Source organism: Aulostomus chinensis, chromosome 2, assembly GCF_037954235.1.
Source record: "Aulostomus chinensis isolate RoL2024-O1b breed Wild chromosome 2, RoL_Achi_v1.0, whole genome shotgun sequence".
Classification (NCBI taxonomy): Eukaryota; Metazoa; Chordata; class Actinopteri; order Syngnathiformes; family Aulostomidae; genus Aulostomus; species Aulostomus chinensis.
This window is the reverse complement of record NC_141321.1, coordinates 7476081-7494722: the sequence shown is the minus strand read 5'-3', so window position 1 is coordinate 7494722 and position 18642 is coordinate 7476081. Positions and strand designations below refer to the sequence as shown.

The 18642-nt window shown below is 46.8% G+C and overlaps 1 protein-coding gene and 1 long non-coding RNA gene across 3 annotated transcripts; both read right to left on the bottom strand.

The window, feature by feature from the left end:
- Positions 1-11703: 11703 nt before the first annotated feature.
- LOC147268946 (ubiquitin carboxyl-terminal hydrolase 37-like) lies at positions 11704-16820 on the bottom strand. Of its 2 annotated transcripts, XM_086225254.1 has the most exons (11): positions 16501-16754; positions 16270-16401; positions 15881-16004; positions 15598-15749; positions 15158-15257; positions 14452-14528; positions 13713-13824; positions 13545-13605; positions 13063-13278; positions 12873-12939; positions 11704-12749 (listed from the first exon to the last, which is right to left on the bottom strand). In XM_086225254.1, the coding sequence occupies exons 1-9, from the start codon at positions 16512-16514 to the stop codon at positions 13112-13114; spliced, it is 939 nt and encodes a 312-aa protein (XP_086081380.1). In that variant the 5' UTR covers positions 16515-16754; the 3' UTR covers positions 11704-12749; positions 12873-12939; positions 13063-13111. The 2 variants fall into 2 exon arrangements, with proteins under 2 accessions (XP_086081380.1, XP_086081371.1); XM_086225245.1 differs by having other exon boundaries at positions 11708-12749; positions 12873-13278; positions 16501-16820.
- Positions 16821-17356: 536 nt separating this feature from the next.
- LOC147268945 (uncharacterized) lies at positions 17357-18642 on the bottom strand. Its single transcript, XR_015119337.1, has 2 exons — positions 17706-18642; positions 17357-17433 (listed from the first exon to the last, which is right to left on the bottom strand). It is a non-coding gene; the product is annotated as an uncharacterized LOC147268945 (long non-coding RNA).

Here is an 18642-nt window from a genome sequence, read left to right as displayed (position 1 = left end):
CTACACACCACACTCCAGATGAGTTAGATGACCCAGAGCAGCTCAGGTACATTGTCTTTGGGATAATGTAAGTTTCCAAGGAGCTGCTCTGATTCCGAACTGGTTCACTGCCCACCCACGCTTTTTAGTTGTTTATTTTCCTCCATATTCTCCATTCCTCAATCCGACTTTTTTTTGCCTGTAGATGGAAGGTGTATGACCAGTAAGCACAAACATGTATAACCCTTCGCCAAGCTATGGAAGATGCATCTGGAGATATAACACTTGATTCTTTTCATGGCTGGGTTCACCATGCCAGGCGATAGCTCCCGATAAGGTGTTGGAGCCTGACCTGAACTGAAGACAGGATGCAGCATCGGGTTTTTGTTTGTTTGTTTGTTTTTACTGTAACTGCGTTTTTCTGGGCTGCACGGTGGTGCAGTGGTCAGCACTGTGGCCTCACAGCAAGAAGGTTCGGGGTTCGAGTCCCGGCTCCAGCACAGGATCTTTCTGTGTGAGTCTCCATGTTCTCCCTGTTCCTGTGTGGGTTCTCTCTGGTACTCCAGCTTCCTCCCACAGTCCAAAGACATCAAGAGGGGATGAGGCTGTCCGGCATCTTTGTGATGGTTGGGTTGTATACTGTGTACATTGTTTTGTTGGGAAAAATAAAATGTATTTGTCACCGTTCCTCATTTGTTTGTTCTGGTTATAAAAACTATATTCCAAAATATTTGACATCTGTCTGCAGTGTAACACTAAACAAAAAAGGCATTATGATGAATGCAGAAAAAGAGCTTTCCTTTCATCGTAGTGTTTTATGTAGAGCACATCAGTGTTCTACTGACTCTTATAACTGTCTACTCATTTAAGGTTTGTGTTTGTCATTTGACAACAAAATACCATTTTGAGAAGAAATTACCTTGTTTTGAAAGTAAGGCTTCATTTTGCAGGCGAAGTGATGGGTTTTGCCCACTGTGTGTGTGTTTTTGGATTTGTGTGTAGAGTTCTGAGACCATGAGGCTTGCTTTCGGAAAATGTGTGCAGGCAATCGAGAAAAACTGTAACACTTAAACTGAAAGACGTAGAGCTGAGGGCAAGTTGGGTCTTTGTCTCCTTTGACATTGTAGCTGGCATTTCATCTATTTTTTTTTTTTTTTAAATATTGAGAGATTCAGTTACAAGTCCGTAGCTGGAGTGACCTTTTATATCACAAGAACTTGAGGCAGATGGGCTTCAAGGCCCTGTGTAAGTTCTAGAATACACCCATGCATGACCAGATATGTAACAATTTGTGGTTCGGGAGAGTTACTTGATACAACTTGTTCTTCGTGACTCAGTGAATGTGTGCAGTTGAGTTGTGCCCATACAGACACCAAACTGTCTGCTCACCAACCAACCAAAGATGGTGCCCAGGGGCATTGCAACGGGGAAGGACACACTAGCTTATTGCTTGGGGGCCAAACTGTAAAGGGGCCTCTCATGGACTACTGATGACATTGGTCCAACCACAATCAAGAGAACCCACTTGATTTTTTTTACGACCATGTACACGAGACTACAATTACCAAAAGTGCCCCCCACCCCCATGCAACTAGCTGAGGATTGGGTGGTGGCTGGACAAGTTGGAGGTTAAGTCCCTTTTGGCTCCCTACCTGGTGGTCCCCAGATCAAAGCAAATTCCCAGTACTCAAAAGTGATGTCATATTTCTGTTTATATTTCAAAAAAGAAGCATCATTTATAGATGAAGAAGGTTTTGCTGAGAAATGAACTGAGCGAACCAGTTTGGCATGAAAGGAATTTGGATCATTATCTAACGTATGTGGATCCGCCTAAACTAGAGCCAGCGACAGATGTCAGCGCTCTCTCCCTCTCTCTTCAGTTTTCTTTCCATGAGCACTCAAAAGACAAATGGCACTTCCCCTTCACTCCCGGTGGCACTCTTCCCATACAAGTGTCCTTGGAAGAGTCCCTGATGATGAGAGGGAGAAACGTAGAGTGCAGAAGTGCGATACCATCATGAGCTGCAGAGTGAATATTCCTTCCATATTTCTTCATCAGGGCTGCACGGTGGTGCAGTGGTCAACACTGTGGCCTCACAGCAAGAAGGTTCCAGGTTCCAGTCCTGGCTCCAGCACAGGATCTTTCTGTGTGGTGTCTGCATGTTCTCCCTGTTCCTGTGTGGGTTCTCTCTGGTACTCCAGCTTCCTCCCACAGTCCAAAGACATCAAGAGGGGACGAGGCTGATTGATACTCTAAATTGACAGTAGGTGTGACTGTGAGTGTGAATGGTTGGTTGTCTCTATGTGTTGGCCCTGAGATGGACTGGTGACCTGTCCCCGCGACCCTTAATAGGAATAAGAGGAAGACAATGGATGGATGGATTTCTTCTTCTTCTTCATCATCTCTTTCGTTGCGCTTGTTTGTTTCTGCCTTTTCACTCCAAAGTTTACTCCCCTCTTGTGGCAAGGCGAGCGGTGGGGAACAGTTGCTGACAACGCCACCTGGGGGCTTTCACCCCAGGATATAAACAAAATTTCAAAATGACCAGGCTTCCATTTGAACAAAGGCACACAGTTCGAGAGATACCACAGGACAGGACCGTGATTTCCAATTATAAAAATACTTTTATTCGAAAAATATTTTAAAATGAGCAACAGACTAAATGAATACCAATGGATATAATAAGGAGTGCAAGAGGAATTACCGAAAGGAAAAGGGGACAGGGCTGGGGCTTACCACGACAGCGGTAACTAAAAGGGAGGGATCCAAAAAAACTACACTGCACCCATGACACAGCAAACCAAAAAAAAAAACGTGAATAAGGAACCACCACCAGGGGGGACCGCTGCCGCTCTGGGCCCTCAACACCTGTCAAAGAAAAGAAAAGAACACCATTAAAAACATGAAATTAAGGCAACCCTCACACACAAACCAAATATCGCTACCACAAACAACCCAACAGAAACTGTTTTACATCCAAATGATCAAATGGGGAGCAGAAGGCAATAATAATAATAATAATAATGATAATGATAATAATGGTTCTAAACAATAAATCAGATATAACCCACAAAAACAGTAATAATTCAAAGAAAGAAATAACAAATAAAAAAGGAATAAACTCAAGTAATTAAGGAAATGTCTGCCCCTCTAATTAAAACCAGTCTCCAAGAGGGATGGCTCAGGGCCGATGAGGGTCGGGATGCCCTCTCTTGGCCCACGTTGAGGCTCTTAAAAAGGCCGTAGTGCACGGCTTTAACCGCAGTTACTGGGAGCAGAGCTCGTTATGAGCCGAATCAGCAAAAATCAAAAATGAAGAAGACGAGAAGAGAAGAAGAAGAACCAAAACAGCAGCGAGGCTCACAGCGGCAATTGACGGCCGCGCGCTGCAAAATAAACAAGTTAACCTAATTAAAATGTGCATATAGGGCATTACAAAATAACAAATGCCAAGAATAAACATTTCCTACCGGAGAGCAGAATCGTGTCGTCAGACGAGGTAGGAGGAGGAAGCCCGCAGCCCAGACTACACAAACGATGGCCGGGAGAGGATAATCAAAACACCACAGATCATCGGCAGCTTGATATGAAAGGCAGACAACTATGCGTCTTACCCACAAAAAGCGCACCACGCACACATCGGCCCAAGGGAGACAGCCCAGCTCCCGGTAACACCACACTGCTGAACGGAGCAAAACCGGAGTAAACACGGGGCCCGTGACACTGAATAATCGAGCAGAGCAAGCATGCATACCTTTGTTTTGTAACCCGATCTGCTGGCCAGCGAGACGCCACCACGCACGGCTGTTGGCTCTGTAAAGGAGGGAGAGGAAGCGGAAAGGACGGAGAAGGGTCCGACGAGGGCTATTTATAGGTGACCACTCACTAATTGTCTGCCACACTGCCCCTCACGGTGGGGAGTGTAGCGCTATCCTGCCACATCTACCCCCAGCTTTTGTGTCGTCGGCCCGACGATGAAACAAAAAAATTACAAATGCTAACACCAGGGCCTGAAAATGGCCATTTGGGCATTATATACAGACTGTACTGGATTACCATGCTGGTCTGCAGGTAAGGGGAGATGGTAAGGGTTGGAATGGTGGCCAGCTGTAGTGCGAGCCGTCCGACGCGGAACTTGCTGACTGGTGCTGGGTTGCTCTAAGGGGGACAAAGAATAAAAAGATGGTACAATGCCCCTCGATGTAGGAAATGCACTTGAGCTGGCCTGAACCTCTGAACAGGTTTCAGCGGAGGAACTACTCGGGCCCGCAGGAGGTAAAGGTGTTTCGGGTACCAAGAGCCACAAGTCACCATCACTGAGGGAGTCAGCCTCCATCTGTTCTGATCTGCGAGGCGAGTGGGCCCTAGGAGGGGCTGCTCGAGCCTCGGGGCCAAGAACAGCTTTCAACAGCTGGCATAAGCTACAGGCTGAACACCTCTGTCGGTCTCTTGGGAGAGCACTGCCCCAGCCCACTGTGACTAGCGTCAACTTCCAAAATGAAAGGACGAGAAAAGTCAGCGTAAGTCAAAACTGGGGCTGACACTAACCTTGACTTCAAGGCCTCAAAACTGGCCTCACACTGGGACGTCCAGGAAGCACTATGAGCCTGCCCAGACCCTTTTCTGGACTTTTTGCTGGTGAGCTCAGCCACTAACTTATGCAGAGGACTGGCCAATTGGGAAAAGCCCTCCACAAAACGCTGGTAGTGGCTGGCGAAACCCAAAAAGGAGCGCAGCTTGGAAACATGACGGGGTCGTTTCCATTTGGACACAGCCTCAATCTTTTCGGGGTCTGTGGAGACACCCTCACTGGAAACAACATGACCCAAGTACTTAACTTCCTTCTGGAAGAAGATGCACTTCTCAAGTTTGGCCTTCAAGCCTTCCTTTTGAAGGCGACCCAGCACAACTTTCAGCCACTGCAGATGCTGGGACACAGAGGAGGAGAAGACGACAATATCATCAAGGTACAAGAGGAGAGACTGCCCCTGCTGATCTCCAAACATTCTCTGCATCAGCCGATGGAAAGTACTTGGGGCGTTGCACAGTCCAAAAGGCATCCGATTGAACTCAAAAATTCCGAACGGAGTACAAAAAGCGGTCTTGGGCCGATCTGGCTCCGACACTGGTACCTGGTTGTACCCACTGGCAAAATCAACGGTGGAGAACCAGCGGGCACCACTGAGTGCATCTAGGCTTTCCTCAATGCGCGGCAAAGGGAAAGCGTCTCTCCTAGTCTTACTGTTAAGAAGACGGTAATCTACGCACAAGCGCAAACTGCTGTCCTTCTTACGGACCAAAACAATGGGTGAGGCACAAGGGCTACTGCTCTCCTTACTGACCTGCGCTTCAAGAAGCTGGTTGATGTGAGCTTTTACAGCTTCGTACTCTGAAGGGGATACTGCGGTATCTCTGCCTCACAGGGACATCATCCAGGAGCGGAATGTCGTGGGAGCTGAGGTTGGTACAGCCCAAGTCGCCATCATGGGCTGCACAGACTGAACTGTATTCCTGTAACAAGGACCTCACCTCCATCTGCTCTTCCTCTGTCAACATGGCCAAATCTACTGGTGGGGAAACCCCTGAGGTTGAGCCAGAAGCTACTTGGGAGGAGACGATAGCTGTAGTCAGCCTCACCTCAGTTACCTCTGTGGGTAGACTGACAACTTGGGCGCGACTGAGAGCACCCAGACAGATCCGTGGGTGCAAAAGAATATCAGTTGTCCCCACATTGACCACCGGAATGTAAGCCGTACCCCGGACAACACAAACCAAACAGGGTGCCAACCAGCAACCCACTTGGCAAACCAGAGTCAGGGGGCTCAAACAGCACAGCCTGATCTGAAAAATGTGATGAGTAAGTGCTGGCCACTATCTTTGTAAATGATTGTATTTATTTATTTTAAGTTTACTCTTGTTTATCACGTGACCCTCTGACGCAGATCAGAAGTCCGCTAGGCGTAAACAGTTAAAGCGCGTCAAACACGGAAGCGCGTAAAACACGGAAGTGCGGCAGAGAAACGGCGCGAAAGAGAGACGGAGCGAAAGAGAGACAGAGTAATAAGTTTAAGTTTCATTCTACAACTGGTCAAGGGCGCACACGGTAAATAGCTTTCCTTTGTTCTGTACTAACTTGATGTTTGATGTTAATAGTACCGAGTGATTGTGTGAAACGCGAATTTGCATATCAATTGCATTTCATTACTGTGCAGCTAGCTATTTTGCATTGTAAGCTATTGACACATTAGCACATGATCCACTTTAAATGCCATTTGTGCACGACTTGAAGTTTGGTTTGTTCTTTATTCACTACAAGAGCTGAATTTCACTGCAGTTGATCTAGTGAGCTAACAGTGTCTACAGTGTGTTTAGAATTTGAATTCCTATTGCTTACGAGGACATTTGTTTTTTTTGTTTTTTTAAAGGAGACACAAGTTATAGGATTTAAATCTGTAGCTGTTTAATCTGTGTAACTAAAGAAAGTAATGTTTAGAGGTTAATGTAGTCTAATAGAGTTTCATTTATTTGAATATGTATAAATCTGCTGTCTGTCATGACAAATATTCTTTGAGATTTTCCATCTCATTTTCCTTTTAGTTTTCAAGGTGTTCAACGGTGCTTAAACCATACGACAAAGAAAATAAATGCACTTTATTAACATCAGTATGAAGCGTGGAGTCAATGATTGGCCAGGAAGTAGTTACAATCTTCATTACCCCACCAGGGATACGAAGGGCCTGCTTACCTTGCACCCTCACTGAACCAGTGGGGTTTTCGGGAACCTGGGCTGCAGCCTGGTGACATTTCTGAAGGGCCTCAATAACTGGGCCAGGGGCCTGTAGCACTGAGGGTGCCTCAAACAGAGACCGGTCATAGGCCCCAAAAAGATCTTGATAACAACGTCTGATAACATTCATCTCCAAGACTCCAGGGACAGGTCATAGCTACAGGGGGGTCCTTAACAACCAAGATCCCACAACGAGACATTACCTTGTCACAAAGGGTCACATCAAGCTCTAAATAGCCAACATATGGAATGGCTAAACCATTAGCTGCCCGGAGCCGCAACCAGTTACAGGACTGCAGGCGATCATGGTCCCAAGGTGCAAAATGCTCCTGAAAAAAACTTTCTGTGATGGTGGAAACCATGGACCCAGTATCCACCAAACACGACACCGGGACATCGGCCATCAACACATTCACATTTGGACAAGAGAACATTAAACCAGACAGTTTACTTTCTACAGAGCCTGGAGGAGCCCCCACCAAGCTCTGGCTCAAAAGCTCAGCGGGCTTCAGTTTTCCGCCTGCCGAGTGGACAAAGCAGGCCTAGAAGGGTTAGAAGTTAGCCCAGTGACAGAGTGAGCACGTGCACGAGATGGAACCCGCTCCCCATCGCACTCGCGGGCAAAGTACCCAGGCTGCTGACACCTGCGACATATGACAGAATTGTGTGACGTCCGACCTTGGGTCGGGGCGCCTGCAAGGAAGCTACGGTGCGGGTAAGCTGGTTAAGCTGCTCCTGTTGACTCTTTAAAAGGTCCATCAGTTCAGCTAAACCAGGACCCTGGGGGACAACCGCCGGGGCCGGGATAGAACGACTCTGAACACTAAACTGCAACCCATGAGCGGACGGAAGAGAGCAGCTGCGCCCACGAGAACCCCCAGGAAGACCCTCCCTCTCCCATCTAATGGCCTCCACACGCACCTCTAGAAGTGAAGCAGAGGGCTGGCGCCGAACCATTTGTTTTAGTTCACGTCGCAGAGAACTGTCAAGGACATGCTCTACGAACTGATCGCGCAGCAGAATTTCAGAGTTTGGCATCCCATCAGGAGCGCACTGCTTGACGCTCTGCATTAAAGCTAACAAAAACTCCTGTAGTGACTCACCTTCCTGTCACTGCCTCGCAAAGAAAGCCTGCTGCAGAGTGACATAGGACAGGGAATGGCTGTACAGCTCTTGCAAGATGGAAAAAATGCGAGCTGGGTCATCATGCTCTACACCTGGTTGAAACCTAATCTCCTCATGCACTTCTCCCTCCAAATGCTCAATGATAAAGAGGGCCTGATCAGCAACAGAGAGGTGCCGGGCTCTCATGCATGCCTGTATCTCCTATATCCACTCAGCCACCCTGATACCTGACCTACCGTTAAAAACGGGACATCTGCGGTCCCTGGGAATAACTACCAGCCACTCCGTCACAATAGGAGGAGCCCCACTAGCTGTACCAGAGGACACTGACGCTGCCCCACCGAGGGCCGAATGAGATGCAGTATGCTCCTGGAGCAGCCGCTCATTGTCTGCCTTAAGCTGCAGCACAAGCTCCTTGAGCTGCTGGATTTCCTCTTCCATACCGACAACAAAACTACCACACCTAGACCTCCAATAGGAAAGGAAAAGATGATGATTTTGGGTAGGAAAAATGACTGTGGCGTTACTGCGGTTTTGGCTCTATCATAAAACCTGAATCAATGGTTAAGTACAAACAAAAATTAAAAATGGAAATCACGTCTCTGTCCTTTTTACTTGTGGGTCCTGCCGACAACGCCAGATGTGGCAAGGCGAGCGGTGGGGAACAGTTGCCGACAACGCCACCTGGGGGCTTTCACCCCAGGATATAAACAAAATTTCAAAATGACCAGGCTTCCATTTGAACAAAGGCACACAGTTCGAGAGATACCACAGGACAGGACCGTGATTTCCAATTATAAAAATACCTTTTATTAGAAAAATATTTTAAAATGAGCAACAGACTAAATGAATACCAATGGATATAATAAGGAGTGCAAGAGGAATTACCGAAAGGAAAAGGGGACAGGGCTGGGGCTTACCACGACAGCGGTAACTAAAAGGGGAGGGATCCAAAAAAACTACACTGCAAGGAGCAAGGAACCACCACCAGGGGGGACCGCTGCCGCTCTGGGCCCTCAACACCTGTCAAAGAAAAGAAAAGAACACCATTAAAAACATGAAATCAAGGCAACCCTCCCACATGAACCAAATATCACTACCACAAACAACCCGACAGAAACTATTTTAAATCAAAATGATCAAATGGGGAGCAAAAGGCAATAATAATAATAATAATAATAATAATAATAATAATAATAATGGATCTAAACAATAAATCAGATATAACCCACAAAAACTTAACAGTAATAATTCAAAGGAAGAAATAACAAATAAAGAAGGAATAAACTCAAGTAATTAAGGAAATGTCTGCCCCTCTAATTAAAACCAGTCTCCAAGGGGATGGCTCAGCGCCGATGAGGGTCGGGATGCCCTCTCTTGGCCCACGTTGAGGCTCTTATAAAGGCCGTAGTGCACGGCTTTAACCGCCGTTACTGGGAAAGGAGCCCGTTATGAGCCGAATCAGCAAGTATCAAGAGGAGAAGAGAAGAAGAAGAACCAAAACAGCAGCGAGGCTCACAGCGGCAATTGACGGCCGCGCACGGACAGCAGGATCGTGGCGTCAGACGAGAGGCAGGAGGCCCGCAGCCCAGACCACAGAAAGCGTACCACGCACACACCGGCCCAAGGGAGACAGCCCAGCTCCCGGTAACACCACACCGCTTTGTTTTGCAACCCGATCTGCTGACCAGCGAGACGCCACCATGCACGGCTGTCGGCTCCGTAAAGGAGGGAGAGGAAGCGGAAAAGGACGGAGAAGGGTCCGACCAGGTCTATTTATAGGTGACCACTCACTAATTGTCTGCCACACTGCCCCTCACGGTGGGGAGTGTAGCGCTATCCTGCCACACTCAGTTTATTTGTGTCAGCCTCCATGTTTGCACACTCCCTGTCTGCTAAGCACATCTGACTGTATGTCCTGCACTCCTGACTCTTCCCTTCCACACTCACCTGTCTGTCATTCTGCACTGACCCCAGCTCTTGTGACTCCAACCAAAGTGCTGACTGCGGGTCACTGATGCAGCCACGGCCGCTCTCTTCGATGTCAGACTGAAAACTCCAACTAAAGAAAAAAAAAGGCTCCATGTGTTTCAACATTCAGCTTAATCTTTCCTTTGAAGACTGAGTTGCATCAAGAATCTGCTAGTTCTTCTGTTCTCTGTGAGATTCCTGTGACCTCGCAACACAAACCAAACCTTTAGTCTTCTTTTATAAATCTGCTTTTGACTTTCGAGCTCCAGGAAAATGACACTGTAGTGATTCAAATTTGTTTTATTGTTCCCTTTAATATGCGCAGTCATTTCATTTCTGACTGTGCTGCTACTCACTCTCCAGGTTTCCAGCAAGCAGGGAGAGTCATGCGAGCAAGACCATCAGGAAGACGTAGGGCGTGTTGGCATTCTTGAGGGCCACATTTCTCACCAGGTTGACTGGATAGAAGTGACCCTCCTTGTACATTATGTGGTAGCAAACATTCTTACGGTTCTGCTTGAGCGTGGCGCAGGAACTGCTGAGCCTCAGCGTCAGACATGTAGAGCGCCGGGCTGATGGGTCCTTTCCAGTGCTTCCAGATGGCCTCCAGCATCTGCAGCCTGTAAGTGGCACAGAAAACAGCATGTGTTAGTGTGGTGGTGTGTATTGAGGGGTCCAGTGGAGCAGTGACCATGAAGGAGGCTTGGAAACTCAAAGCTTCTATTCTAGTTTATGCATGCATGAGAGAGAAGTTACAACACACTCATGGAGCATCAGAAGTTCTCTGTTGTTCTGAGAAACTGTCAGGTATTTATACATCTCTTCACATTTACTGGGAGGGGGCATGCAGATTGGGGTCAAACACAGGTGATGACCAAAAGTTGAAAAGAGTTCCTGGCCATTTGTGAGGTGGCTATTTAGGTTGGAGCCAAATGGTTCTAGTCTCTAGAACCAACAGAAACAACCATCAATCTGTCACCCAGAAGCCACAAAATCCGTTGGGTTTTTTTTTTAGACTTTTACAACCAGACCACATAGTGTACATGTTGGCACCTGTGGTTTGTCCTTCCACATACATTTTACACTTTTATGGAGAAGCACAGAGACTAACGGTCTAAAACAGTTAAAGCAGGTTATATACAGTATTTCTTATGAACTACACAGTTCATAGGCATTATACATTACCAGGGGCTCATGACTTGTTAACTCACATCTAATGAAAAGAACAGAATACATAAACATCCATCCATTTTCTTCACACGGGGGGTGGAGCCTATTCCAGCAGCCTTCAGGTGAGAGGTAGGGTTCACCCTGGACAGGTCACCTGTCCATCACAGGGCCAACACACAGAGAAAGACAACCATTCACACTCACAGCCACACAGACCTGCCGGGCACAATTTTACATGAAATGTGCTGAATGGACCTTCAGTTCTGACAGTTTTTTGTTGCACAACAATCATGCAATGAAGCTCCAAATTTAAATGACTATGAATAAAACAATAAATTGTCAAAGCAATAAATTTCCATCCATCCATTTTCCTCCATTTATTCCTGTTAAGGGTCCGGGGGGGGGGGGGGGTGGAGCCTATCCCAGCTGTCTTCAGGTGAGAGGCAGGGTTCACCCTGGACAAGTCTCTAGTCCATCACAGGGCCAACACATAGAGACAGACAACCATTCACACTCACAGTCACACCTACAGTCAATTTAGAGTATCAATCAGCCTCGTCCCCTCTTGCTGTCTTTGGACTGTGGGAGGAAGCTGGAGTACCAGAGAGAACCCACACAGGAACAGTGAGAACATGCAGACTCCACACAGAAAGATCCTGTGCTGGAGCCGGGACTGGAACCCGGGACCTTCTTGCTGTGAGGCCACAGTGCTGACCACTGCACCACCGTGCTGCCATATGATGCATTACATCCTCAAATTTCTATGTTACTTCAAATTGCTTAATCTTCATCAGTGAATGCAAGCAATCAGTTGAATATGATCTCCTGTTCATTAAAAAGTGCTTTAGATACCAAAATAAATATCCCAACATTCAATCGACAGATTAAGAACCAAAATAAATGCATTTTGTATTCTCTTATGTTTTGCTCAGTCTCATCCTGTTGAAGTCCATTTCTATCAGCATCAAATCACAACAGGAGTTCTCTCCTGACACTTTACGAGTTGAGAAGTTCTCGCCCCTCTCTCTCTTCTTCTGCTCAGTCTGGTTTGCGGAGCGTTCCTCCTCTCCCTCTCCTCCCTGCCTTTGTGCGATCACCAGTCCATGTATTGCTATTGCTTTCTCCCTTGTGTTGCTCTGAGACGGGGTCCTTGTGGAGTCAAAAGACTTATCATTTCTGCTTGGAGAAAGAAATATTGTTCTACTTAAGTTATGTGTTTAACTGTGTAAGAGGGAGGTCTGCCCACTGGTGTTGTCCTCGCTGTTCTGCTTGATCATCTCACAGGCACCCTCTCAGTCAGTGCAGGCTCACACACACCCTCCTAAAGAACCCTCTGCTAGGATCTGCTCCAGCTTGGTCAGAGGCTTTATCAGTCCTTCTAAACAAGAAGGTTCTGGGATCATTGTCTGGACAAAGTCAAATTCAAGTATTGAAATTTTGAGTACTGGCATAAGGACTTAGTGTCGCACCTGTAACGAAGAGCCCTTCGTTACGATAGGAATGTAGAAAGGTTGCACCGGGGTTGTTTTGAACAGTATTTCACAATTCGCACAATATTGAATTTTGCACAGTAAGTTACAGAGCGGATTTGCACACCGCTACCTATCCAGCTTGCGGCATCTTTATTTATTGATTATGCATATTTATTGAATCATTTAACCATACATTGGTGGCGGTGGTCCTCAGGCAGATGCGGCTGCGCCGGCGTCGCTCCACCTATCAGAAGGGAGATGTGACAATGAGGATTGGAGGCATCGAGCAGCGGAAGGAGGTTTCGTGGTGCCAAAGTTCCGCAGGGTAGAGAGCAATAGGGTGCCAGTGTTTGATAGTGCCACTCACCTTTCTGTTGTGTCCTCCAGGTGTCTGGGTCCAAAAGAATCCGGCCGGGTACCGTCACCAGGTAAACCTTCCGGGAGAGACCACGGTCAGACTTGAGAGGGGGGTGTTGTTGCTTGAATGAACTGGTGGGGGTAAGGGGGGAATACTATCAAGGGGGTACATCAGGCGCCAGAAGAATTGCTGGACTTGCCTCTCTCTGGTCATTCCATGCCACCTCCACCGCAAAGAGGGTCGACTGTTCACAGCACCGTTCTTTCATAGAATAAAATGTAAGCAGTCTCCTCATGCAACGTACAGATGCAGTCCCCAGGTGCCACGCTGACCTCTTCGTCATTGAAAGTCAGCCAGGTGTTGGGGTAGCTGCCAAGGTGGATGTCTGGGCAGTGAACGTGACTCATGTAGTGTCCTGAGACGAGAGGAGTTACTGTTAGATCAGCTGTTTGAACATCCAGGTTTGACAGGTAGAAGCAGTTTGAGAAATCAGAATGAGAGAACTGCCAAAAACCTGTAAATGTCAGCAATTCTTGACAACTGTCACACTAAAGTGATCTATTTAAGTTTGAATATTATACGTAAGAAATTACACGTAACCTTTCAGTTCCTTCAGCAGAATAAAGGTAAAAAGGGATTTGAACTGGGTTAATTCAGTGGGTGTCTGAGTGATTGTTTTACCTGAATCCCCAGTTTCGCCGAAGTGGCTGATGATGCTCCTTAAATGGTACTGAGAGGCTCCCTGAGAAGGAACATGATTAAAAAGTTAGAAGCACACTCAGCAAACGTCAAAACACAAACCGACACACTACGCGTGTTGTAGCTGAACTCAGGTGAGCCATTTCTTACCTGGCTGGAGGGCACCATCAGAGTACTGTGCAGCTCCACTGGATCGCAGATCTTCTCCATACAGAAGTAGTGCTTATTGTAGCGGTAACGCTTGAGATGAAGCATCAGCATTCTGCAGAAGGAGAATGTGAGAAAAGATGTAAGATGGGGGCGGCACGGTGGTGCAGTGGTCAGCGCTGTGGCCTCACAGCAAGAAGGTTCCAGGTTCCAGTCCCGGCTCCAGCACAGGATCTTTCTGTGTGAGTCTCCATGTTCTCCCTGTTCCTGTGTGGGTTCTCTCTGGTACTCCAGCTTCCTCCCACAGTCCAAAGACATCAAGAGGGGACGAGGCTGATTGATACTCTAAATTGACCGTAGGTGTGACTGTGAATGTGAATGGTTGTCTGTCTCTATGTGTTGGCCCTGTGATGGACTGGTGACCTGTCCAGGGTGAACCCCGCCTCTTGCCCGTAGTTGCTGGGATAGGCTCCACCCCCCACGACCCTTAACGGGAATAAGCGCAAGACAATTGATGGATGTGAGCTGGAGTATTTTTGATGAATTATTTCAACACGATGGTCATCAGAATTGTTGAGGTCAGTTCACTGACGTTTCAACCTTCGGTCACCAATGAACCTCAATTCAGTCGAACTTAATTTACATTAGGAGGCAACTAAGTATGAAATAAATTCCGTCTGAGTGATGGAAAACCAAAAAAACAAGCAAATTTGGGAGTGCATGTCAATGGATGGGTGCATACTTGGGCAGGCTCTCAAAGTGGCACCGGTTGGTGGACATCTGAAACCCACATTTGCAAGTGCGTTCCAGATCTTCATCCTGTCACAGAGAGAAAACATACAATGAGTGACACACTAGAACGGTGCTCCTCAACAGGACAGCCACCTCTCTGTGGCCCCCGAACTGTTATTCCTTCACTGTGTGTTTTGGTTGGGACAGCACATCAAGGCAGGGTGGCCGTAGGGAGGTTTGGAAGGTTTTACTGAGTGGCCGGTCAGGCCGGAACTCCAAGTTTATATCACAACTCTGCCCGCGCAGCCACATCACCTTGTGGCTCTTTGTGTAGATTTAAAAAGAGAAGTGTTCTTAACCCCTCCTGACATATTGTTTTGGATTCATGACAGGGGTCATGTTTTGTTTTATTCAACTATTTATTTTAAGTTATGTCAAAATGGAAATGACATTGTCATGTAGTTCATTTCATATTTTTGTTGTTGTTTTGTGTGACAAGGGCATTTTGTTTTGAATATTACAGTGTGATTGCATGCGGCCTGACCGACCTCAATAAATGGACCTTTCACTCGCTGAAGAAAATTGTTTGTCTTTAAGATTTGTATTTGAGTGCGCCTGCACAAGAAAATAAAACCGCTATACACAGAAATCTGTGTGTGTGTGTGTGTGTGTTTGTGATGAGATGATGTCACTAAGGGGCGACAGGTGCATCTTACCTTCAGTTGATTGTACAGCATTTGCTGGACCGAAGCTCCAGGCTCCAGAGACAGAGAGAGATCAGTGAAGTCCTCGTCTCGATGCGACTGGGCTCCGCATCTGCACAGTCAAGGAAGACAAACATTGCATTGTGACCAGTTCACATCTGAGTGATGCACCGGACCTCATTTAGTCCGGTTCATTGAGAATCACTCTGGCGTTGTACTGAGATCTGCTAGTTTCAATAAAAACAATCAGTCTAAACAATCTTTCTAAGCTGAGCAACGGCGCATTGAAATGTTACGACAGGGTGTTTGGCTTGTCACAGGTTAAAGTCCAGCAAAAATGCTTTGATACTGCATTCATTGTGTCAAATGAATGGTGAATTATGAGTAGCTGCGGTTTGCTGCCACCTGCTGTGTGTGCGTGCGTGCGTGCGTGTGAGTGTGTGTACACTCACTTCTTGCAGGTCCTGGTGCTCCTCATTGTGAACATCATGTGTTCTTTTACAGGGCACCTGTATCTCCTTCCTTTACCGGCGGCTACATGCTGCAGAGTTGGTGCCAACGTTTGGACCTGGTTCAGGATTTCATTCAGGAACTCATAAGCATCCTGAACACACACAGATATCAAGGGCTTAAATTTATTGAGGAAGAAATACATGGGCCTATATTCACAAAAATCCAAAGAGTCAAAAGAGGTCCTTAATTGTTGGAGAACTTAGTGGTCAGATGAACACTTACCTTTTGCTCTGAGTCCTCAAACTCTGGAGCATTCATGGAGAGGATGTTCTTGAATAAAGACAGGTGGTGTAATTTCTTGTATGGATCATCAGAGCAGTGGACCCTCACAATGTCCATGAGGCAACTGTAAAGGGAGCAAAACAAATCATTCAAGAACACTTTTGCGAAATGAAGCACCTTAGTAGGAAGTTCAACATGGCCCTGTTCTGGGACCTCCTTGCCCTCCCATGTGCACACATGGATAGCAAAAGGCAGGGAGAGCAGCAGAATTAGCAGTTAACAACTCCATCGACTGCAGAAAGAATCTTCAACAATGAAAAAGTTGGGTTTTCAGAACCGCGCACGCGCGCGCGTGTGTGTGTGTGTGTGTGCGCACATGGCTGCCATACCTGAGTAGTTGAGCTTCAGGGACTGAAACCCATACATCCTCCTGGCCCTGCACATCAGTGATGAAGTCCTCCAGTGCAATCAGGCTCTGGAGGCTGGAGTTCATGTAGCAGTTATTGCCAGGGTTTGGAAACCTGAAAAACAAATGGACAAATTGATTCACATGAAATGAAATTAATTCTGGGTTATTTTTTTATTTTGCTCCTTGAGTGTTTTTGAGCAGATTTACTAACCCACGCCATTCCATCAGTGGGAAATTTACACACTGGAGCCCGGCATCCCATTGAAGGCTGTCTTGTTCAGTTTTTTCCTGTGGAAAAATAAAAATTGTTATCTATTTTTTTTGTGTTTTCAAAGGAAAAAATAAATCTTGGGAATCGCATAAATGAGTCTGAGGTCCGTCAAACACACCACTACTGGTGGCCCCTGGTCTTCCTCCTCCAACTCAACCCCTGTAGTTGAGGTCCTGGTGGCAGCAGCGTCTCTGCTGGGAAAACACAAACAAATGTCAACTTGTGTTTGTCATGCAGCAGGTTTGGTGACAAGAGAAGAGTTAGCTGAATGACTAGTCAACTGACAGAACATCAAATACACTGAGTAAATGAACTCTGTTTGTGTGTGTGTGTGTGTGTGTGTGTGTGTGTGTGTGTGTGTGCGCGTGCGCACGCATGGCTGCCATACCTGAGCAGTTGAGTCTCAGGGACTGAAACCCAGACATCCTCCTGGCCCTGCACATCAGAGATGAAGTCCTCCAGTGCAATCAGGCTCTGGAGGCTGGAGTTCATGTCGCAGTTATTGCCTGGGTTTGGAAACCTGAAAAACAAATAGACAAATTGATTCACATGAAAAGAAATTAATTCTGGGTTATTTTTTTATTTTGCTCCTTGAGTGTTTTTGAGCAAATTTACTAACCCACGCCATTCCATCAGCTGGAAATTTACATATTGGAGCCCGGCATCCCATGGAAGGCTGTCTTGTTCAGTTTTTTCCTGCGGAAAAATAAAAGTTGTTATATTTTTTTTTTGTGTTTCCAAAGGAAAAAATAAATCTTGGGAATCGCATAAATGAGTCTGAGGTCCGTCAAACCCACCACTACTGGTGGCCCCTGGTCTTCCTCCTCCAACTCAACCCCTGTAGTTGAGGTCCTGGTGGCAGCAGCGTCTCTGCTGGGAAAACACAAACAAATGTCAACTTGTGTTTGTCATGCAGCAGGTTTGGTTACAAGAGAAGAGTTAGCTGAATGACTAGTCAACTGACAGAACATCAAATACACTGAGTAAATGAACTCTGTGTGTGTGTGTGTGTGTGTGTGTGTGTGTGTGTGTGTGTGTGAGAGAGTGTGTGTGTGTGTGAGAGAGAGAGTGTGTGTGTGTGAGAGAGAGTGTGTGTCGGGAGGGAGGGGAGCTTCACTATCAGGCCTGTCGGTAGAGTTCCTTACCTCAGTTGTCGGCAGGGACTCTCGTCAACTTTAAGCGTTTCCTGCGGAGGCACAAACATTCTCTTTGGTTTACAAAAGTGGAAAAATAAAGTTTGCAGAGATCCATCCATCCATCGTCATCTTCCGCTTATTCCTACACATTAAGGGTCGCGGGGGGGCTGGAGCCTATCCCAGCGTCAATGGGCGAGAGGCGGGGTACACCCTGGACAGGTCGCCAGTCCATCGCAGGGCCAACATGGAGAAACGAACAACCATTCACGCTCACATTCAGACCTACGGTCAATTTAGAGTATCCAATTAGCCTAGTCCCCAAATTGCATGTCCTTGGACGGTGGGAGGAAGCCAGAATACCCAGAGAGAACCCACGCAGGCACAGGGAGAACATGCAAACTCCACACAGAAAGATCCCGTGCTCGAGCCAGGACTCAAACCCGGAACCTTCTTGCTGTGAGGCCACAGTGCTAACCACTGAACCACCGTGCAGCCCTGTTTGCAGAGATTTCAAATGAATTTAATGTGAGGCCTGGCAAACTTACCGCTGGTGGACCACAGACTTCCTGCATCAAGGAAGCACCACTCTCTGCTCTAGCTATTGAGGGAGAGGTGGCACAATCTCCTGCCGCATTGATTCTGGGGATGAAAACAACCGTTGTCATTGTCAGTAAACCAACAGAACATCAAATGCCTCATGGTAGGTTTCCTCACCTCTGACGCAGGTCAGACTCATGTGCTACTTTAAATTTTTTCTGTGGAGAGACATGTTAAAATCGATTTTTGTTGTTGTTTTTTTACGATTTTGAACAATGAAACTGGCAAAGAATAGAAATGAGTTCGGTGTGAGACGTGTCCAACGTACTGCTGGTGGCTCGCAGTCTTCGTCGTCCCAGGGAAACTTCCTTTTCACAGACTCTCTCACGGTCCTGTTCGTCAAATCCAC

Coding starts and splice junctions, on each gene's coding strand:
- LOC147268946 (XM_086225245.1), bottom strand. Junction 16,005..16,269: donor CCTGAAGCTCAACTACTCAG/GTATGGCAGCCA, acceptor CTCCCTTTACAG/TTGCCTCATGGACATTGTGA. Junction 13,279..13,544: donor CGGCGAAACTGGGGATTCAG/GTAAAACAATCA, acceptor CTCTCGTCTCAG/GACACTACATGAGTCACGTT.